The sequence below is a fragment of the Sturnira hondurensis genome, unplaced genomic scaffold (genome assembly GCF_014824575.4).
Source record: "Sturnira hondurensis isolate 20B ecotype Veracruz unplaced genomic scaffold, ASM1482457v3 Scaffold0020237, whole genome shotgun sequence".
Lineage (NCBI taxonomy): Eukaryota > Metazoa > Chordata > Mammalia > Chiroptera > Phyllostomidae > Sturnira > Sturnira hondurensis.
Window position 1 is genome coordinate 992205 of NW_028092868.1, and position 24216 is coordinate 1016420.

A 24216-nucleotide genomic window follows, 5' to 3' on the forward strand; every position below is an offset into this window, starting at 1 on the left:
CAAACTGGTATTATGTATCAAAATTAAAAATGAAGATACCCTTTGCAACAGCAATTCCACTTATTCTTCATACACACAAACACATCCAAAATGTCATTTTTAAAAGATTTACTCATTTATTTATCTGTTTATTTATTTTTAGAAAGAGGGGAAGAGAGGAAGAGCAACATCAATGTGTGGCTGCCCCTCGTGTGCCCTCCACTGGGGACCTGGCCCTCGTCAACCCAGGCATGTGCCCTGACTGGGAATCGAACCAAATGACCCTCTGGTTCACAGGCAGGCACTCAGTCCACTGAGCCACACCAGCCAGGGCCAAAATGACATGATTAACTAAAACATTTTTTTTAATAACAAAAGACTGGAAACAACCTATATGTACACCAATATAAGAGTGATTAAATTCTACTACATACACCAAATGTAGTACTATAAAAAAAGATGACGTGTCCATTCTTACATGTTGATATGAAAAGATCCATAAGATATAAGTGAAAAAGCAAGTTTGTATTGTAGGTAACCATTTAACTTGAGATACTTGGGCCTATGTGCATAAATCTCTAGGAGGTTTTTTATTTAACAAAGGTCCCTTTTTCAAAATGTACAGCTTGTGGGACCTTTTGTTCACACACCTTCACCAGCAGCTGGGACATCCCCACCTTTGGTGTTTCTGGTGTAAATTCCTTGAGCTCTGTGCTTTGAAACTAGTTGAGTAAGTCCTTTAGTAAGGAGCTCCTGAAGGGCTGCCCTGGCCAAGGATCCACAGATTTCCATGTCTCAGAGACAACAGCCAGGGTTATAAGGAACTGGAAGTGCCCTTATAGTTACGAACTTCCTTACAGAGTTTGTCATGCTGCTTTGTCAAAGACTAGGTTATTGAGCTTCTCCCCAAATGTGCCTTTGGACGACCATTTCTTCTGTTTGGCTGTGCCCTCAGATTTATTCGCTGGGTCTTTGTCTTTCTTGGCTGACTTTCTGACATCTTTCTTCTTGTCATCCACAGGGAAACTCAAAGAGCAGTTGCTACCACTGCTGCCTCAATAAGATATCAGATAAAAAGGAAGTCTAGAAGGATTTTAAAACTTATAAACATATTACCTGTGAGCTGGAATACAGAAACAGGACACTTTTTACTGTATAGTCTCTTATACTTTATTTCTGAATCATGTGAATTCATTACCTATAGTAGTTCTCTCCCCTTATTTGTGGTTTCAATTACCTGCTGTCAACCATGATCCAAAAATATTAACTAGAAAATTCCAGAAATAAACAATTCATAAGTTTTAAATTGCTTGCTGTTCTGAGTATCCTGCCAACCTGCTCCATTCTGCCTGGGCATGAATCATCCTTTTGTCCAGTGTATCCATGATGTATAAGCTGCCTATTCCTCACATAGCAGCCATCTCATTTATCATATCAACTGTCACAGTGTCACAGGGCTTGTGTTCAAGTAACCCTACGTCATTCACCTTCACTTCATCTCATCATATAGACATTGTATTCTCTCATATGATCAAAAGAAGGGTGAGTACAGTACAGTAAGATATTTTGAAAGAAGCCCTGGCTGGTGTGTCTCATTAGAGTGCCAACTTGCAAACCAAAGGATCACCAGTTCAATTCCCAGTCAGGGCACATGCCTGGGTTGCAGGCCAGGTCTCCAGTAGGGGGCGAACAAGAGGCAATCACACACTGATGTTTCTCTCCCTCTCTTTCTCCTTTCCCCTCTCTCTAAAAATAACTAAATACCTTTTAAAAAAAGATATTTGGAAAGAGAATGAGACCCCATTCACATAGCTTTTATTATAATATGCTCTTTAACTTTTACTTAGTCCTTTAGTAAGGAGCTCCTGAAGGGCTGCCCTGGCCAAGGATCCACAGATTTCATGTCTCAGAGACAACAGCCAGGGTTATAAGGAACTGGAAATGCCCTTATAGTTAGGAACTTCCTTACAGAGTTTGTCATGCTGCTTTTATTTTACTATTAAAAGCATATTTTACAATATGCTCTTTTATTTTACTATTATTACTGTTTCTCTTGTTGTGCCTAATTTATAAATTAAACTTTACCATAGGTTTGTATATACAGAAAAAAACAAAGTATATACTGAGTCCAATATTATGCACAGTTTCAGGTAACCACTCTGGGTCTTAAAATGCATCCTCCACAGATACACAGGAACTGCTGTATTGAAAAGTCACTTTTTTAAAACACATAAACGAGTAACTTACTGCCAGCAATATTAAGTACCAAAGTTAGTACCCAGTGTGAATATTTATTTTATGTTTAAATATTTTAAAATCTCAACTAAAACAGGAATTTTCGTTCAAATATTGTTTCAACTTACCAATGCCTGTGATCTCTTTTTTGATCAGTTGTAACTCCATATGTTGGATTTTTATCCTTACTAATAAGAAGTAAATCTTTCCAACAATCACATCCTTTAAATGATACCTTTGGGGAAAGAATATATCTCATTTACTACATCGTTAAAAAAAAAAAAAGAAAAAGAGTGAAATATGCCCTGAAGGCTTTATTGAACATTTTTAGATTAGTAACTATTTAAGAATAGTCAAAATAATTATTTCTATTGTTTATGTTCCTCTTTTTCAAAACATATTAATCAATTTACAGTATGCACCACTTAATGATGGGAATATGTTCTAAGAAAGGCATCATTAGGCAATCTTGTTGTCATGTGAACATCATAGGGTGCACTTACACAAACCTAGATAGTATAGCCCACTATTCACTGAGGCTTATGTTATACCACTTTTTTTGGTCTATGTGGTGTGTTGTTGAATGAAATGTCGTTATACAGTGAACGACTGTACTATAAAAATAAGGAATCAAACTTTTACCTGACTATCAGTATACCTAAGAAGGAAAACAGCCTGATTGTTAGTCCTTACTCAGAAGTTAACTTAGTTTCCAAAGAACTTAAGCATGGAAAGTTAAGATTCTTATGCTTGAAATATTCATTTGGTGTATGGAATTGTTTCTGAACAATAAAAACTCTACACAAGAGTTTAATATCATTATAACTCCAAGTGCTAGAATAGTGTAGCTAACAAATCACCTGGACTCAAAGAGAGACTTCCTAGTTGAGTTTGTTGCTGTAGTATCTAATAATCAAAGACAGTAACTTGAAGTGGTAATAAAACTGGGAATTCCCACAATACCCAGAAGGTTTTTTAAGCCTTCTTCCCAGGTTTGGATCTGTGAAGGGAGGTTCCCAGTTTCAAGTTTTTAAACTCCTAAACTATCTGATAATTTTACCAACAATATATAGGGTTGGTCAAAAAGTCCATTTCATTTTTTCCATATGATGGCTCTAGCAGTGCTTAGTTGTCTTTAACTTAATTCAAAACAATTTTGTTAAGACTGTATTGTGACTGCTGTCATATCAGCATGCATTTTAAAAAGCACATCAAAACTGATGAATTTTTGTGCAGCCATTTTAATACTGAAGATAGAAGATAAGCAACATTTTTGGCATATTATGCTTTATTACTTCAAGAAAGGTGAAAATGCAACTGAAACACACACACACAAAAGACTCGTGCAGTGTATGCAGAAGGTGCTGTGACTGATCATGTCAAAAGTGGTTTGCAAGTTTCTTTGTACTATTGACATTTTGGCCAAATAATTCTTTGCTGTGGGGCTGTCTTATGCATTGGAGGATGTTTAGCAGCACCCTGGCCTCTAACCACCAGAAGCCAATAGTGGGAGATAGCTGACATATTCAAAATATCCGAATCAATGAAATTATGGTGAAAATGAAAAATGTCTTATTTTATTGAAAAAACTAGTGAAAAAGTGAAACGGGCATTTCACTTTTTTGGTGATAGAAACTGGGGAGAGACAACGAATAGAAGTCATATAACAGAATAGTGCACAGGAAGGGGATAATAGCATGTATACATCCACTTCTTCAACAAATAAACTTTAATAAAAAAATAACAGGAAAAACATATAAATGAGATTTAAGAGTCAAACAACCAAATGCAATGTGTTTAGACGCACTGAATCTGAACAAATCTTGTCTGAATACTGATCTGAACAAACTGTATGAAACAATGTAGGGAAATGTGAACATTAACGGGATATGTGAAGACATTAGGGAACTATTAATATTTTTAGATATAACAGTACAGTCATTATATTAAAATGATACATAATTTTTATAAATGATATTTTACATCTGGAATTTGCTACTATATTGTCTATGGGTAGTGTAAGGCTGAATACAGACAAAACAAATCTGGAGCTAGGCAATGGGTATATGAGGATTCATTATAATATTCACATACCTTAGAACATGTTTGAAATTTTCCATAATAAAGTTATAAAGGCATTAAACTAAACAAAAGTGAGATCATTTCTGTAAAAGTACAACATATATAAAAATACATACCTCCCTCTCCCATATGGAAAGACATGTAAGAAAATATATTCCCTGGATGGTGTGGCTCAGTGGATTGGGCGCCGGCCTGCAAACCCAAGTGTTGCTGGTTCGATTCCTAGTTAGGACACATGCCTAGGTTGCAGGCCAAGTCCCCAGTGGGGGGGTGCTCAAGAGGCAACCACACACTGATGTTTCTTTCCCTCTTTTTCTCCCTCCCTTCCCCTCTGTCTAAAAATAAATAAAAAAAATATTTTTTTAATAAGAAAATATATAGCCCTGGCTGGTGTAGCTCAGTGAATTGAGCGTGGGCCTGCAAACCAGAGGATTGCAGTTCGATTCCCAGTTAGGGCACATGCCTGGGTTGCAGGCCAGTTCCCAGCAGGGGATGCACGAGAAGCAACCATACACTGATATTTCTCTCCCTCTCTTTCCTTTCCCCTCTAAAGATAAATAAATAAAATCTTTAAATAAATATACATTTAATTAAATATATATATATATTCCACCTTTATCTATCTATATATAGATAAAGGTGGAAATATGTGATATTTTTACTTCTTTTCACTCTCCCACATTATTAAAATTTTTAATAATGAAAATGTATTAATTGATTGTCAGGAAAAAAAAGTGTTTTTATTTAGTGTTAAAAAGATGACCAAGCTAAAGTGATGTCAGGCCAGTCAAGTAAATTTTTACGGACAAAAGGGATTAACTACCTTCTGAGATGGTAAGATGCTCTACAAAAAACGACCAGGCAGAGACTTCTTTGGGATAGAATATGAAAGGCACTTGCACTGTGTCAGAAACCAGAACAAACTTCTAAAGTTTCTTTCAGCTCAGCGATTCTGTTGGTCTGTTAAATCAGGTTAATGTCAATTCTACCCTCATTTTGACCAATTTACAAAAACCTAAAAAGCTTACTTCTTAATTTTCCCCAAACATTTAAGTTACGTGTTTGTGAAAGGTACTTACTTTGATTTATTATATTCAAATTCTATGTGTAGACAATCTTCAATGCCCACTTCCATCTTAATAGAGTTGTTAACATCAGGGTAGGTAGCAAGTTGGTGAACAATAAGATCATACTCTTTTACCAAGTCTGTCAGTCTTCTTACTATTGTCACTTTAAGAAAATACCTACAAAGTTAATGGAAAGATCAAGTTAAATCTCTTATGATAAAGTTCAGTGTTTTAAAAAACCAAACATTAACTGTTTAACTCAGCTTTCCCGTTGCTAGAACTCTTTTGCAATTAACTTACTTCAAGAAGGAGTTCTAATTTTAAATAAATGCCCCTACAAGGAGAAAACAAAAACAAAAAACAAAAAAACCCCACAGTTCAATTTCAATACTAGTGTAGACACTTTTCAGATGAATTTGGAGTGCTATCATCAGGCCTACTGGAGCAAATCCCTCTAGACCATTCTAACCACATAGTAAATGATAAATGAGAGCTGTTGGGAAACTAATGAATTCAGAGAGTAATTCCATTTACACAACAAATAAAATATAAGGGACAATTCATACAAAGGAAATGTAAGACTAAAACTTCTCATAACAAGGTTCCCTAAATCTATAATGATAGAAGGCTCTTATTACCTCAGATCACCATTAGCCAGACAAAACAAAACGTTTGACAGAATTTTTAAAACTCTTTAAGTCTTCTAGTCCAGAATTATAATAGAAGTTCTGATAATTATTATTTTATAGTTTTGACTCTGTATAGTTTCTATTACACCTTATTCATACCTCAAGCGGACATTGGCACCAATGTAAGATTCATATGGCTTTTCAACTTGCATAAATTCAAAATCGTAACTTCTGCTCTGGGTCAGTTCTCCAGGTAAGGCTAGTTCTTTCACTAGGTTTACAAATTCGTGAGTATTACTCTTGTCATTGAAAAGTTCTAGATTTTAAAAAGGAAAAAAAATATATATTTAATATCATTTCATTAAAACCCAAATTTCTACCTCCAAAGCAAATAAAAATGAATTAATTTCCTTAATGTAATTAGGGTTTGCCCAGTAGGAAGCTGTTTTTAAAAGACACATTTCCAGCAATTATTCGAACCCTCTCCCCTCAAGGCAAAAAGTGTTTTTTGCTTTAGTTAGGCAAATATATTATCTTGATAAAATTATATATATATAAATAACACAAAAGAACTAAAATCAACTATCAGTTAATTACTAAAATCTGGCCCTCAAGCAAAATCTCATCTAGAGCAGACATGTAAATAAACATGTACCTATACCACGTTTGATGCTTTAAGAATGCACAATAAAAGTTAGAAAGCTAGATTTAAAACTAGCTATGTATACAGCATTATAAAGACTAATTTTTTATTTTTTGAATCTGCAGTACCAAAAGATTTATAAACTCCTGTGAAATCAAAAATGTCTTTGAATATATGTATGGAATGTACAGAGGTTGATCTAAGTCAAGAAGAAATTATGCCTTTCCTTTTCACATGGAAGTTTCTGTTGACAGGTGAGTGGCTACAAGTACATGCTAGGTTAGAAAGACAAATGGCATAGGTAATTAGAAAGTGACAGATGAAGGTGACACATACTTGTGAGTAAAGCTGGTGAAAAAAATGTAGGCAGATGGAAGAAATTTCAGTGAGTCAACTAATTTACCTGAATTATTTTTCAAGGCCGGTTAACTTTCATTTTTAATTATTAATTTTAATAATAAAAAGCAGGATGAATCAGACATCATTTAATACAATTAAAACACAATTTAATGTTTATAAAATAAATCCTCTTTTATTATGCAAAATCAAGCCCTTCCACAAAGCTAAGCTCTAATTCAATTATTTAAGTGCCAAATCCAACCCTCTAATTATCAAAGAAAAAAAGTAATACTATTTTACAACTCACCAATTTGACCTACAAATTCAATTCTAATTCCTTGGTGCTCTAGCCTCTTTCCAGGTTGCTTAAAGGCTAGGTTTACCTGCCAAAACATGAAATTGTAAGAGATGTTAATCTTTTGAGTGGGCCTACCAATTGATTCCTTCCAGATGAATGCAATGTGTAAATATTTCAGGTATTTATTTTTGAAAATGGAGACACCACCACATACCTAGATCACGATGACCTTTATAGCACCAGAGAATGTATAACTTACTCATATACAATTACTAATGAACCTATTACATGTATACTTAAAGCTTTGCTAGGAAGGAACCCTTCTTATAGCTGGAGAGCTATAAAGACTCAATCAAAAAAAAAAAGGGAAAACTTTCAACTATTCAAATGTGTTTTCTGGTCAAATAGTTTAACAATCCTACAATAGCATTTTAACGTAAGGTAAATCACTGATTCCAAGAACTGACCTAAAAGATCACTTTCAGATTTTGGTACCCAAGGCTGAATTGTTATGATTTCTAACCTTAAGAGCAATTTTTGTCCTGAGTCTGCTACTCATCCTAAAGACAGAATGTTTAAAGATTTAAATTTTGAATGTGATTTATCTTACATACTTATGAAGCAAAATACATAATCTCAAAATCCCTGAATTCATATTTGCCAAATGAAAACTGTAAATTTATAAATTTTTAACTTGACAAAATATCTGTGAAGTACATACATATTAAAAATAAAATTCTTGCCCTGGCTGGTATGACTCAGTGGATTGAACGTCGGCCTGCCACCCAAAAGGTCACTGGTTCAACTCCCAGTCAGGGCACATGCCTGGGTGTGGGCCAGGTTTCCAGTTGGGTGAGTGCGAGGCAGTTGCTTGATGTTTGTCTCCCTCCATTCTTTCCTCCTCCTTCCCCTCTCTCTAAAAATAAATATTTTTTAAAAATTCCAAATGTTTAAGGCTTAGCTAACAAACAAAAAAAGCATATGCTTTACTATAAAAAATAATAGTAATTTGACTGTTGAAAGCTTTTCCTTCCAACAATGCTTCTCAAAAGATAATGGAAATTAAAGACCAATAAAAAAGAGGCCCAATTACTTCTGTTACAAACTATTTAAATTAAAATAATCTCTCTTCTATATCTTCCATATTTGTAACCAGGATGTGTTAGTTACTTGCCTTTGAAATTAATATCTCAGAGAAATAAGTAAATAATTAAATTGTGGTACATCATTATAATGAAATATTATTAAAGTTTAAAAAATATGGTCAAAGAATTTTTAATGATGTGGGAAGATGTGCATGATATGTTACATGAAAGAAGCATGGTCAAACTATATACAACTCATGCCAATTACATAATTTTTTCAACTACAGAAAAGAAATACTCTTTGCAGCAGTTAAGAGTATTCTGGAAAGTACGGTTATGAGTAATTTTGTTTTCTTCTTTGTAGTTCTCAAGGGTTTTTTTCATTTTTTTAAGTATTAGGCAAATAGTATTTTCAAAGTCATAAAAATAAGGAAAAAAGGTAATACTTAAATATGTTTCACACACAGTAAACAAGTTAAATTTCAGGTTTGAACCACAAATAAAACAAGCATAACTCCCAGCTATTTCATATACCAAGCAGTAATTAGAACTATTTTTTAATTTGTACTAATAAAGCACATAGAAAAAAGCATACTTTAAGAAATGTCTATTTGGGCCCTGGCTGGTGTAGCTCAGTGGATTGAGCGCAGGCCTGCGAACCACACGATCAGGGTTCAATTCCCAGTTAGGGCACATGCCTGGGTTGCAGGCCAGTTCCCAGCAGGGGACTCATGAGAGGCAACCATACATTGATATTTCTCTCCCTCTCTCCTTCACTTCCCCTCTAAAGATAAATAATAAATACAACCTTTAAAAAAAATGTCTGCCCTGGCTGGTGTAGCTCAGTGGATTGAGCGCGGGCCTGCGACTCAGACGATCGCGGTTCAATTCCCAGTCAGGGCACATGCCTGGGTTGCAGGCCAGTTCCCTGCAGGCCAACTCCCAGCAGGGGACGCACGAAAGGCAACCATACATTGATGTTTCTCTCCCTCTCTCCTTCCCTTCCCCTCTAAAGATAAATAAATAAAATCTTTAAAAAAAAGCCTATTTGGCAAGTTTATAATATCTTTGAACGTGGCTGTATCTGACATTTTTAAAATTCACAGTTTAAAAAAAAAACTTTGAAACCACAAAAGATAGAAATGTAAAGTTGTTCTGTTTTCCCACCAAACTGCTTGCATGCTGAAATTGTCCTTGATTCCCACTCATGTTAAAAGATAATTGCTTTTAAGCCTAATTCAAACTATTCTGGAATCTTAAGATTCCAGGAAGGAATAAGAAGGAATAATTAGGTATACTGGCTTAAAAGCTATTCTGCAAAGGATAAATGAAATTATGACATGAACTGGTACAGAATTTTAACACCAACTCAGTCACACTTTTGTAACTTTTAATTATGTAATTTCAAGCTGAGAGAAAAGTTGCAAAAACTGCATAAGAAATCCCACACTCAGACCCATCAGGTGTTTATATTTTGTCCCATATGCTTTATCATCTTCTCTATATATACACATATGCATGCATACATACATGACTTATTTTCACAACTAAGAATAACTGGAGACATCATGCCCCGCTACCCCTAAACACTTCATGTACCTGCTAAGGAAATGGGACTTTCTCTTATAGTCATACTGTAATTATCAAAATTAGGAGAGTTAACATTCCATAGTCTATATTCAGTTCCATCAACTGTCCCAATAATGTATTTTATATTCTTTTTTCCTCCTGTCAAGGCTCCAATCCAGGATCATACATTACATATAGTTATTTTTCTTTGGTCTCCTTTAATCTAGGACATTCCTCAGTTGTTTCCTCTCTTGACCTTCTTTTTCTAAGAATACAAGTCAGTTACTTTGTAGAATGTCTCTCAATTTAGGTTTGTTTGATGTTTTATCACAATCAGACTCAGCTTACGCATTTTGGGCAAGAACGCCAGAGAAGAGAAGTCATGTCCTTCTCAGTGTATCCTGTTAGGAAGCACATGACAACACTTTGTTCTAATATTGGTGATGTTCACTTTGATAACTTGGTCAAGGTGACCCTTCAGGTTTCTCCAATTTAAAGTTACTATTTTTCCTTTTGCTATTAATAACTAATTACAGTATAGAAACTTGAGGCTATGTACATATATTTAAAAGGCCATGAAAACAGCTCTAACAAACCAATCTCAAAGCTTTTAAGGGGTAAAATTCATCTATATTATATTAAGTCAAATACATTTCAGTATATTACATGCCAATTATAGGGCCATTTACAGTGGACACCAAGATGTCTGTACATTACTGTTGCTGGAGATTGTGGTTATCCAAGATTAGCTTCCAAATGCTGCTGGAAGAATATGGTCCATATCATGTTGACATGAGATACTACAGTAATTATTCCTTGCTTGAAGATCTAAACTAAAATCTCAGGCTTTGTTCACTTTTCCCATAAGGAATAGATGCAGAGTTCACTGTAAGTGGCTAGGTCCTGGTACCATCACTTCAAGACAATTTACTCATCACCACTGCCACTTCACCACCTCGGACTTCCCGAGGGTTCCGGGATACACTAGGAGACATCCCACACTGACACAAAATTCAATGAACAGTTTGTCAAAGAGGAAAAGAGAAACCTTCCTTATTCTCTTTCTTGAAAGGGCATGGCTGGACCCAAAAGATGTTTTCACAATTCAAAAAAAATGTACCTCAATAATTAATCACATAGTCACCAAAACTCTCTCAAATTACCCAGATGGTACAATAATACAGTCCAACTGTTGTAGACTCAAGGAGGACTTGTCACATGAGCAAAAGCAGTAAATATTCTAAGGATAAAAAGAATCTGAGTAGCTTTTTAAAATTCCCTATTTATCTTGTGATAATCTAAATATTTCCAATTGTCTTAAGGAATGCCTCAAAAACTCTCCGAAACATTTATGACAAAGAGCAATTAAATTTAACTCTAAAATGTGTGTGCTACAATAGTCCCAAGACAAATCAATATGGAAAGAATATTCAACAAATAGTGCTGGAACAATAAATAACAACACACAAAAGAATGAAGCTGGATCCCTACCTTTTTTAAAAAATATATTTTATTGATTATGCCATTACACTTGTCCCATTTCCCCCGCTTCATTCCCCTCCACCCTGCACACCCCTCCCTTTCATTCATGTCCATGTATAAGTTCTTTAGCTTCCACATTTCCCACACCACTCTTGCCCTCCCCCTATTTTCTCCCCACTGTCTATGCTACTTATTCTCTGTACCTTTTCCCCAACCTCCTCCTCCCACTCCCCTGTTGCAAACCCTCCATGTGATCTCCATTTCTGTGGCTCTGCTCCTGCTCTGTCTGCTTAGTTTGCTTTTGTTTTAGGTGTGGTTGTTTGCTGTGAGTTTGCTGTCATTTTACTGTTCATACTTTTTATCTTTTTCTTAGGTAAGTCCCCTTAACTTAAGTAAGTCCCTTATTTCATATAATAAGGGCTTGGTGATGAGGAACTCCTTGAACTTGACCTTATCTGAGAAGCACTTTACCTGCCCCTCCATTCTAAATGAAAGCTTTGCTGGATAGAGCAATCTTGGATGTAGGTCTTTGGATTTCAGGACTTGGAATACTTCTTTCCAGCCCCTTCTTGCCTGGAAGGTCTCTTTTGAGAAATCAGCTGACAGTCTAATGGGAACTCCTTTGTAGGTGACTGTCCCGTATCTCTTGCTGCTTCTAGGATTCTCTCCTTCATTTTAATCTTGGCTAATGTAATTATGATGTGCCTTGGTGTGTTCCTCCTTGGATCCAACTTCTTTGGGACTCTCTGAGCTTCCTGGACTTCCTGGAAGTCTATTTCCTTTGCCAGATTGGGAAAGTTCTCCTTCATTATTTGTTCAAATAAATTTTCCACTTGTTGCTCTTCCTCTTCCCCTTCTGATACCCCTATAATTTGGATGTTGGAACATTTAAACATGTCCTGGAGGTTCCTAAGCTTCTCCTCATGTTTTTGAATTCTTGTTTCTTCGTTCTTTTCTGTTTGGTTGTTTCTTTCTTCCTTCTGGTTCACTCCATTGATTTGAGTCCCAGTTTTCTTTCCATCACTATTGGTTCCCTTTGCATTTTGCTTCATTTCACTTAGTGTAGCCTTCATTTTTTCATGTAATTTGCGGCCGAAATCAACCAGTTCTGTGAGCATCCTGATCATCAGTGTTTTGGACTGTGCATCTGATAGGTTGGCTGCCTCTTGGTTGCTTAAAAGTATTGGCTCTGGGGCTTATCTGTTCCAATTGAGCCATAATTTTTTGGTCAGGTTGCACCCGTTATGTATGAGAGGCAGAGCCTCAGGTGCTCACCAGGGCAGGGCAACCCAGTTGCTGGATTGTGACACTGTATGGGGTGGCAGGGTCAGAGAGGGAGCAATGGCACTTGTTCCACTCTCTTTTGGATTTCAGTCCCCTCTACTGCTTCCCACAAGTAAATTGGGCCCTCTGTTGCTCGTTCCTGGGTGGGTGGGCTTCTGTACACTCTAGGACCCTGTGGGTCTCTCCAACAAACTCTCCTGTGAGGCTGGGAGCCTCTCCCAGCACCTCAACCCCCCAAAGTTTTTCCAATCAGTGCTTTTAGGTTTTATTTCTCCTTGCTGGGGCCCTGGGTTGCAGTCTGTCTCACTGCCCTTTTTTTGCCTGGTTTATCTGTGCTCCAATGTGTGTCCATGGTCAGCCAACCATCTTGCATGCCTCACTGGGTTTGCTCGAATCGTCCCCGCACCCGGTTCTGCTAACGACCGCCTCTTCCTGCCCAGACCCCTCTCCACCGGCCGTGGACCCTGCCCCTCTTACTGGTCTGGATGAATGGTTCATTGTTGGACTTCAGTACAGTTCAATTTTCTGTCTGTTCTGGATGTGGTTTTGTTTCTAAATCTTTGTTGTCCTTAAATTTGGTTGTGCAAGGAGGTACAGTGTTTCCACCTATGCCTCTGTCTTGGCCAGAAGTCTGGATCCCTACCTTATACCATATACAAATATTACACAAAATGGATCAAAAACCTAAATGTACAAGCTACAATTACAAAAGTCTTAGAAGGAAAGATAGGTGTAAATCTTCATTTCCTTGGGTAGGCAGTGTTTTCTTAGATGACACCAAAAGCACAAACAGCAAAGGCAAAAAAAAACTGTATTTCATCAAAATGTAAAACTTTAGTGCTTCAAATGAAAGAGGCAACTCATAGAATGAAAATATTTGTAAAACATAACTGATAAAGGACTAGTATTCAAATTATATGAAGAACTTGACAAGTCAACAAAGACACCTTTCCAGCGATGATGACCTCCCCACAAGAAGAACCTCTCACTAAGGATCTCCTTCACCTCTCTCCAGAAGAGAAAAAGAAGCACACAAGAAGCACCTGGTGCAGAGCCCCAATTCCTACTTCATGGATGTGAGATGCCCAGGATGCTATAAAATCACCACTATCTTTGGCCATGCGCAAACAGTTTTGTGTGTTGACTGCTCACCTGTCCTCCAGAAGGAAAAGCAAGGCTTAGAGAAGGAAGGAGCACTAAAGGCACCTGAATCAAGCCAAGTGGGGAAACATCCCAATAACAGTTTGAATACATACATACATACATATATAACACAAAACAAGAAGACAAATAATTCAATGAAAAAAAGGTCGAAGAATAAGAATAGACTCTTCTCCAAAGATGATATACAAACAGCAATAAGCAAACAATAAGCTGCTCAATATAATTAGTCACTAGGGAAATGCGAATCAAAACCATAGAGACCCTACTGCATACCGACCAAGATGGCCATAACAAAAAATAGGCAATCATAAACATTGTCAAAAATGGGAGAAACTGAAACCTTAAAAAATTGCTGGGGAGAGTGCAAAGTGCAACTGCTTTGGAAAAGCGTGGCAGGTCCTCTAAAAGTTAGAGTTAACATATGGCCCAGCAGTTAGACTCCAAGGTGTACATTCAAGAGAAATGAAAACACATATTCACACAAAACTTGTTCACAAAAGTACATTATTCATAAGAGCCAAGAAGTAAAAACCCAAATGTTCTTACTGATCAATGAAACAAGGAATGTGGCATAGCCACATATCACATGATTATATATTAGAATTTTCATTCAGTGAAAATGTTTTGATACATGCTACAACATGAATGAACCTTGAAAACATTATGGTAAATAAAATAAGGCAGGCACAAATGGACAAATCTTGTATGACCACTTATATGAAATGTTTAGAACAGGCAAACTTACAGAAAAATAAAGTAGATCAGAGATATCCTGAGACTGAGAGAAAAGAGAAATGGGTAGTTATTCCTTAATAAGTACAAAGTTTTGTTCGAATTGAGAAACTAATGCTGGGAACAGTGGTGATGGTTGTACAAAATTGTGAATTTAATTAACACCACCAAATCGTATACTTAAAAATGATAAAAATGGCAAATTTTATTTTATACATATATTTTACGAAAAAATTTTAAAGATATGAAGATTGAAAACATCATAAAAGGAGCTAGATACACATAATGATTTTATTTACATGAAATGTCCCAGATAGGCAAATTTATAGTAAAAGAAAACAGATTTGTACCTTAGTGGTTGGTTAATAGGTGTCTCAGTCCATTTGGACTGCTGTAACAAAATACCATAGACCAGGTGGCTTATAAACAACAGAAAATTCTTGCTCACAGTTTGAAGGCTGGGAAGTACAAGATCAAGGCACCCACAGATTTCGTTTCTGGTGAGAGCTTGCCTTGTGGTTCATAGATGGCTGTCTTCTCACCATGTCCTCATGTGGCAGAAAGTGCATGGGGTTTCTTGGGAGTCTTTATAAGGGCACAAATCCCATTCATGAGGACTCTGCCATCATGACCTAATTATCTCCCAAAGTCCCCATTTCCAAATACCATCATATTGGTTATTAGGTTTAAATACATGAATCTTTGGAGAACACACATAATCAGCCTATGGCACTAAGGAAGTGATTGCAAATGGTATGGTTTTTTGGGGGAGTGATGAAAATGTTATAGAATTAGATAGTGGTGATGGTTGCACAACTCTGCAAATGTAGTAAAAATCATTGAATTGTACACTTCAATACAGTGGATTTTGTGACATGAATTATAACTCAATAAGGCTATTTTTTTAAAAAGAAAATTTCTGCTCTGGCTGGTGTGGTTCAGTGGAATTTTTTCTTGCTTTGGGTGGGATGTCAGACCTCCCAGGTCTCCAAGATTTTATCTAATATATGAAGGATTTTCAAGCAGAGAATTGGTTTGGAAACCAATAATGATTCAGTCCAGCCTTCTCAATCTACAAATGAGATCCAGAAAGTTAAATGACTACCCAGAGTTATCTACTAAGACAGTGGTTAAGTCAAGGCTAAATCTCCCAATTCTATACCCAGACATTTCAGCAACTCCAGGCTGGTGTGGTAAGACATGTTCCTAATGACCCATGCTGGTTCAGTGATAACCAATGCTTGTTTTCGTCTTTTTCTGTAAAACTTTCAAAGTGCTCATAAATCATACTTAATGACTTGTTCTAGAGGTATGCAGGACAAGGCACAGGAGTTGCAAAAAAGAAGAAAATAGAAAAACAGAAAACTAGACATCCCATACCCCCTGATGAAAAAAACACACCATCACCTGTATTCTTGCCAAAAGAATCAAACTTGAATATGATCAAGCCTCTGGATCCAGCTACCAATTAACAGGCAATAACTACACCATGAGTATGCAACTATAGAGAACTCTACAGTTCAAATGGCCCAGGTTCTTCAACAATGAATTATAAAGAAAGGCATGAAGAAGGAACCTGAGATTAAAAGAGATTTAAATGCCACATAAATTTGTTTTAAAGGAGCAAGACTAAACAATTAAGAAACATAGTTTATTATTTTAAAAGTCGGCAAAGTGGTTGCTTTTGAGGGGAAGAAGCTGTGCTTGGGATGAAACGTATGAGGTAGCTGGCAAAGTTCTTCTTGACTTGAATGGTCATTATAAGAAAATACTTGTATGCTTTACATAATGTTTTTTCCTGTGGTTTTTTATATGTTTTATTTAATAATAAAAAAGTTAAAAATGAAAAAAATCTCAGGTGAATAAATAATCAAATTCCAGATATAATATCCTTTGAGCAAAATATTTACCTGTAAGAGGTTTGTCATTTTTTTTAATGTACTCAGTAGTTATTGATTAGGCTTACATACAATCCCCAAAATGTAATTTGAATGCCAGCTGTTCTTTTAAAAACCATACTGAGGTAGCTGTATTTCCTTAAGTATTCTCTTCTTCCTTCATTTATTCCATAAACATCAGCCTAATTGGCATAGATGACATAAGATTACTTTAAAACAGACAGAATGTTCCCTACTAGACTTAAAAAACTGTAAATAAACAAGTCAAATATTCAGTGAGAGTCTATTATATAAATAAACTATACTTTACAGAGAATACACAAGCACACACTGACTTCCTGGATCTTCAAAAGCTTTTAACCTAGCAGTAGAGATATTTACTTGTCATGTCTATAAATTAAATATTTGAGGTATTAGCAGGTTCAAGATTTCCTTAGAAAGACCAGACTGGTACTATACTGGTATCCCTACCCTTCCAACCCCACCACATGAATGTCTTCTTTTCTATAGACCAAACACCATTTCATTTACTCTTCTTTTATTTGACATGTTCCATCCTTTTGATAATTTTTTCTGCTCTTTTTAAGCCTCTTCTCTGCCTCTCTCTTTTTAAAGGAAGAGTACCAGAAAACTAAAGTTGAAAACCTAAATATTTATTTCAGATATAATGCTAATTGGCAATAGAAGTAATTTGGCAAAGGGCCAGAATAGCCAATGCAGTAAGATGGCTAATACACCTAAGTTAAACCTATCCCTAATACTAACCAAACAAATGAGAATTATAAGAATAATATCATTTACCTATCACAATAGCAAAGATTAAAAAGTGATCATATTCAATGTTCCTCTGGGTGAAAAAAGACATTATAATGGATATGTGATTTGATGCAAATTTTCTAGATTAATATATGTCAACACCCTTCAAATGTTCACATCTTCTGGTCCAAAAACTCACTTCCAGGGATTCATTCTATTAACTTATTCTACAGAAATTTAGAGGAAAATTTACATATATAGATGTATTACAATTGTGACAGATTATACAAGTCATCTGAAAAATAAAAACTACTTAAATATCCAATAATAGGGGAAAGTATGCTTAATATACTATCTTCACATAAACATTAATTGATGCAGAAATGCACCCAAATTTTAACAGTGAAGTCTTTCCATATGATGGGATTATAGCTATTTTCCATACCAACATGTGTTTGTTATTACTTTAACAAGCAGGGAAAAAAACCTCTCATATGTTACCTTAAAAAAACTATTTCAAATGCTTTACAGCTTGATTTTGTCTATGGTATGACCATTCCTCAGTATCACAGACTAATGAATAGTGATCATATTGCCTGAAGTATAAGAATCTCTCTCATATATAATTTGATAAGGAAAAGGAGAGAAAGTGAAACATAGAAGGTATCATAAATGTATCTGACCATGTAGAGACACATTCTAAATGTACTTGAGTCCTCTACAGGGTACAAAGAAATGAGAGATGCAATGGCAGTAGTACAGAAAGATAAGCTACAAAGAATAAGAAAGAAACTTTCAGAAAGGTATACTAGAGAATTATCCTTAATCTCTGTAACTCAACTTTATGTTACAGAAGAAATAAACTTTGCATGGATTGCAGCCCCACTGGAGAAACTGTCTGAAGCAGATAGTCACAAACACACAAAATTTTGCATACAATTTAATTTGGACTCTGCCCCTGTAACCCTTTCAGTTTAAGAATCTTTCCTATAGCCCTGACTGGTGTGGCTCAGTTGGCTGAGCATCATCCTGCAAAGCAAAAGGCTGCCAGTTCAATTCCCAGTCAGAGCACAATGCCTGGGTTGCTGCAATGTTTATCACACCAATGTTTCTTCCTCTCTCTTTCTTGCTCCCTTCCCCCTTCTCTAAAAATATAAATAAAATTTTTTAAAAAAGAATCTTTCCTGCAAATGTTCTAATGAATCAAGAATTTTAGCTAAAAGAATTCCATCTCCAATAAAATCATTCAAGTTCAGAAACAGCACAGACCACTTTGATGACTAATTCTAGTATCCTATAAACAAAAATTTACCTTTCCTGAAACAGATTCTCCATCATAGAAAAGATAGTGTTTTTCTACTTTGCCATCTTCGGTTTTCATTTCTGCCATTTTCCTGGTTTCCCCATCATTAAGGACAACGTCGATCTCACAAATGGGACCAAAAAAGCCACCAAGAAAACTCTGAAATAAAGAAAAATGCTCATAATGGTCATGTTTTGTCAATCACTGTTTGGTAATTCAAGTTTAATTACCTATGACCTACAGTTAAAGAGTCTGCAAATCTGTGAATTCACAGGAAATAACTTAAATTTACAGTTAATACTGTACACTTAAGAGGATAAATTCATGTTGATTTTTATTAAAAAAACCAAAACCACACAATGTTAAACATGCTATAATTTCAATCATTTCTATAGGTAACTACTATAAATACCATTTTTGCCATGTATAATGTTCATCTATGTTTTTGTGCGCATCACACACCAGATTATTATACCCACAGTATGTATTCATTATACCTGTGTATAATGCACATCCTTATTTTCCCTCAAAAATTTGAGCAAGAAAGTGTGCATTATACAGAGCAATATACTGTAAGCAAATACAACAAATTTTTTATTTATACCTGAAATAAAAAATAATTTTCTTTTTTCTTCTTCTTCTTTTTTTTTAGAGAGGGAGAGAAACATCAGTGTGTGGTTGCCTCTCGCATGCCCCCCAACTGGGGGCCTGGCACACAACCCAGGTATGTGCCCCAACTGGAAATCGAACCAGCAACCCCTTGCTTCACAAGCCCTTGTTCAATCCACTGAGCTACAACCAGTCTGGGCATAAAAAACTAATTCTTAACATCTGGATTTGAAAAGTTACCTTTAGTTATACTTCTGTAAGTTCCTTTCAATATATCAGAACTCATAAATCCAAACTGCTTGTACAAATCCAAATGAATTATTACAATGTACTATTTCCTATAAAATCTACTGCTATATAGGTCTGAATAGGACGTGTAAGCCCTTGGAATAAAACTCACTCTAATGGGAGAGAATAATTAAATTTCTGTGAATTTTTACAAAGAAAATGTATAAGCCTTGTTCTGTAAATCCTAAAAATGACCGAACTGTAAGAGACAAACTGCCTATGAATGCCAAAGCATATTAGTAATACAAAATCTATTAGTAATTCCAATATCAGATACAGTTGTGAATTATTGCCATGAACAAAAGCTTATTTTCTAGTATTAAAAAAAAATGTACAGTCCTGACCAGTGTAGTTGGGTGTCATCCAGCAAAGAGAAAGGTCACTGGTTGAATTCCTGGTCAGGTCACATACCTGGGTAACCAGGTTGGGTTGTGTGCATGAGGCAACTGATCAATGTTTCTCTCCCTCTTTTTCTCCCTCCCTTCCCCTCTCTCTAATAATAAATAAAATAAAATAAGTATCTACAGAGAACAGTCTCCTATTCTATTATCCTACATCCCTTCTTACTCTGCCCTAACAACCAGAGTGATCTCTTAAAAACATAAATCTGATCATTCTGTTTAAAATCCTTCAATGTGCTGGTGACAGTATAAATTGAAACACCTGCTTAGAAAACAGTTGGCATTATCTGGTAAAATTAAAGATAAACATATACTATGACCCAGCGATTACACCCTAGGTATCTACCCAAACACATAAAGCTGAACTTTGAATTTGAAGACTGATTCAAAAGGTTCAAGTAATCAAAAATAAATATTAAAATTGCCACCCTGGCTGGTGTGGCTCAGTGCTTGTGTGCTGGCCTGTGAATCAAAGGGTCTCCAGTTCAATACCTGGTCTAGGGCATATGCCTGGGTTGCGGCCAGGTCCCTGCAGTGTCCCTGGTAGGGGAGAGACAATCACACACTGATGTTTCTCTCCCTCTCTTCCTCCCTCCTTTCCCCTCTCTAAAAAATAAATGAGTAAAATCTCTAAAATTGACACAAATTAAAATGTAAAATAGACTTCTTATAAAACTTCACAATTAACTAATAACATGATTATAATTAAACAATAAGTCTTATTTTGACATAATACATAAGAATTAAAAATTCTACAACATTTATAATATGTAAAAACTGGCATCTTTTATTACTTTTATCTATTTTATTATTATTTTATTATTTTCTGTATCCATTAAATATTTCATACCTAAAAACTAAAAGTAAACTTAATTTTCAACACAATGAAAATATTTGGTTGGTCAAAATGTTTGTTTGGTTTTTTCCATAAGATGGCTCTAGTAGTGCTTAGTTACCTTTAAGGTCATTTGAAACAGTTTTGTTAGATTGTATTGTGCAGCTGTCATTATCAGCCTGCATTTAAAAAAAACTTACCAAAACTGGTAAATTTTTGTGTAGCCATTTAAAAAATATATTGAAGATAGAAGAAAATAAGTGACATTTTCAGGATATTATGCTTTATTATTTCAAGGAAGGTAAAAACACAACTGAAATGCAAAAAAAAAGATCTGTGCAATGAATGGGGAAGATGCTGTGATTGATGGAAAGTGTCAAAACTAATACACAAAGGTTTGTGCTGGAGATTTCCCACTTGATGATGCTCCAGTCAGGTAGCCAGTTGAAGATGGTAACGACCAAATCAAGACATTAATTAAGAACAATCAATGTTATACCTTGCAGGAGATAGTCGACATATTTGAAATATCCAAATCAATCAAGTTATTGGTGAAAATGAAAAATGTGTCTTTTATTTTTACAGAAAAAAACATACGGACTTTTTGGCCAACCCAGTAGTAAGATTGGAAGAGATCGGAAGATATTTTAACAACCTAGTATTACATATGCAAAATAGCATGTTGAGAAGTAAACTATAACACTTTTACAAGGTTTAGTTAATGACACCATGAGAATTTAACACTCCATTAACATCTAGGGTTTTTTTTAAAGATTTTATTTATTTATTTTTAGATGGGGAGGAGAGAGGGAGAGAAATATCAATGTATGGTTGCCTCTCATGCAGTCTCTGCTGGGAACTAGCCTGCAACCCAGGCATGTGCCCTGACTGGAAATCAAACCGCGATCCTTTGGTTCGCAGGCCAGCGCTCAATCCACTGAGCTACACCAGCCAGGGTGACATCTAGTTTTTATCACTACAATGTATCAAAAATGAATTAGTCTTACTAAAAGCCTCCAAAAATTGTGGATGTCTTATATTTAACAAGAAAAAATAACTGAGAAAAAAAATTCTTTTTTGTTTTCCTTCTAAAAGGAGTTGAACACGGAAAAATCCTCTATGTAAAGTTCTACTTTTAAAGTTTTTATTTCAAGATGTGTATCTTGTAAAAAATGTGTATTTTGTCATTTCAAATATAAAGTCATAAAATTAAAACTTTTAATTATTCACCATCAAATTAAATACATCTCATATGTAAAGGAAAACAAAATACAGAACTGTTAGGATGGTGGAGACTTGAGAAAAAAACAAGAATAAAAATTGTAAATAAGATTAGGATGCATTAACATAGACTTTTGCTCAAATTACAGAAGGCAGTTTTAAGATCTTTAAAGTGATAGGCTACTCAGTTTTTCTGGAAAAGATATCTTCAAGTAAGCATTTAGAACAAGAGATTCTCAGGAACAATACTTTAAATAACTAGCCTGAAATATATGACCATTAAAACATTACAGCAGTTGTTTTTACTTACCTAATCATGGCCTAAACCTCCCATCACTGACTTTAGGTTAACTTAAGATTGTTCATATTATTTTTTAAACCCAAAAGTGAATATTATCATCTAGCAAAACTACATGGAGCTACATTAAAAGACAAGCTTTTTAGCTCTCAGTGAAGAAATTTCAGTAGGTCCAATGGATATAAAGAAATGCACCTCAAGGTGAGTGAAGGGAGGCTCTCAAAACTTACTCACTTAGCCCATGCCCAGCAATGAAACAGCAAATTTTCATACATACATTACATGTGTGCCCATTTCAAGGTTACAAAGCCTTAGAATTTAGTTTGACTAACTTGAAAATAAAACTGCTCATGAACATAATTCAAAAACTTATCAGAAGTAACTATTTTAAATGCAAGCAAAAAATAGGAGGGCCTTTTAAAGTTTTCTTTGCAAATTACATTCAATTAAAGACTTCCCTACCTCCTGACTAGGCAAGGTCCCTCAACACTTCTTAATATTTATCATAACTGTAATTTCCACGTTAAACAAATAATTACGCAAGTGTGTATCTCCCTCTAGATTGTAAACCACAAGAGCAATAGCTGTTTCAGTCTTGCTCAGGGCACCTGGATATACCTAAGTAATTATTTGTTGAATAAAAGGGAAAAAGTCTCCAAGTTTAAGAATGAACATGTCTCTCTTTACATAACTTTTAAAAATAAATCTAGCTTGGTCTCAAGCCAAAAGTGTCATGCAGCTTACTGAACCGGTGAGCTTTGGTAAAGCAGGTAGCATATGGAAAGCACACAGCAGACATTCAAGATATGCTTACTAATTGAAACGAATAAACGAAAACTACCATAAAATGTGCCAAAAGAGATCAAATCCAGAGATTGCCAACATACACAAAGTTAAACGCCATCGTGCCCACGCTTATGATTCCCACTGTGTTTAGAATACTCTGATTTTCGTTCCTCTACTCCCTAGGCCATTTTAACAACCCAAAGCGCTAAGTTTCTAGAAATAGCTTGGGGAAGTAAACGAAAACCAGCGGGCACGGAACTTGGTCCTTCGAGTTAAAAACGTCCCCTATTCCAACGTCTTTTTCTTTTTTCTCTTCCATTCTACAAGTGTCAACATCAGGCGCAACTGGGGCCAGGAACTCTCAGAACGTCACCGTATCCAGGTTAAAAATAAATAAATCACAGAATTTATCAAGCTAGTGACATTCTGGAAGACAGTGACCACGTCCTCTTCCTCCGAGTCCGGAACTAGGGTAAGAGTCGTCCCACGTTAAAGAAACCGAAGTTGCCTGGGAAGAGCGGAAGGGCCGTCTACCTTGGAAGGGGAGGCGGCGGCGAGCCCCCGCAGAGGCGAGGTCCGAGTAACCAACCAGGGCCCCCACAGCCGATTGAGGAACGCGGGCAGAGTCTCCGACATCGCCCGAAAAGCGCGTCGCCGCCCGCAGTGCTACGGCCTGGCGGAGACAGGGAAGAGACGGTGCCGCCCGCACTTCCCCGACCCGGCCGGGCCCGCCTGACAGGCCTAACCGGCCCCGCTAGCCTGCGCCCTCCTGCCGCGCTCCGCCACCCCTTCCGTGACGCCGGGACCGCCGTTGGCCGTCCAGCCGCGCGCTCCCGGGCTAGGGCTGGAGGCAAACTAGCGAGTATCCGCGAACTTACCATTGTCAGAGCCGCGCCACCGCGTCCCCCAGGTTTCACTCCTCTCTCAGGAGAACTCCCAGCCCCCGCGCACTATCACGTGACCTCGGGCCGCCGACCGCACGTGACCTCTGCCTTCCTTCCCTCCCTTCCTCCACACCGGCCTCTTCCAGGCCTCTTGCCACGCCCTACTAGCCAGCCTGATAGTGCGAAAGAGGTTGCTTGGAGGCGGGGCCTCGTGCTCCACCCTACGGCGTAGGGGGCGGAGCACTGAGATGTCGTAAAGTGGGAGGGGCCTTGGCTGTGTGGCCCAGGTCGGTCTCTCGCTCTTTTCCGTCACGTGATGAGCCGTTGCTGGCTGACTGGCTTCTTTGCT

General features: G+C 36.5%; 1 protein-coding gene across 3 annotated transcripts in view; it reads right to left on the reverse strand.

The window, feature by feature from the left end:
- Positions 1-23997, reverse strand: part of VPS26A (VPS26 retromer complex component A) — a 33111-nt gene extending 9114 nt beyond the window's left edge. The window contains exons 1-6 of one of the 3 annotated variants that reach the window (XM_037029170.1): positions 23862-23997; positions 18555-18704; positions 7282-7357; positions 6152-6308; positions 5376-5540; positions 2343-2449 (exon numbers count right to left, since the gene is read on the reverse strand). In XM_037029170.1, the coding sequence (XP_036885065.1) occupies positions 2343-2449; positions 5376-5540; positions 6152-6308; positions 7282-7357; positions 18555-18704; positions 23862-23864 (658 nt within the window). In that variant the 5' untranslated portion in view covers positions 23865-23997. Of the gene's footprint in view, positions 1-2342; positions 2450-5375; positions 5541-6151; positions 6309-7281; positions 7358-18554; positions 18705-23517; positions 23661-23861 lie in introns of those variants that run through there. The other 2 variants (XM_037029169.1, XM_037029171.1) reach the window with 2 other exon arrangements.
- Between the last annotated feature and the right edge of the window lie 219 nt (positions 23998-24216).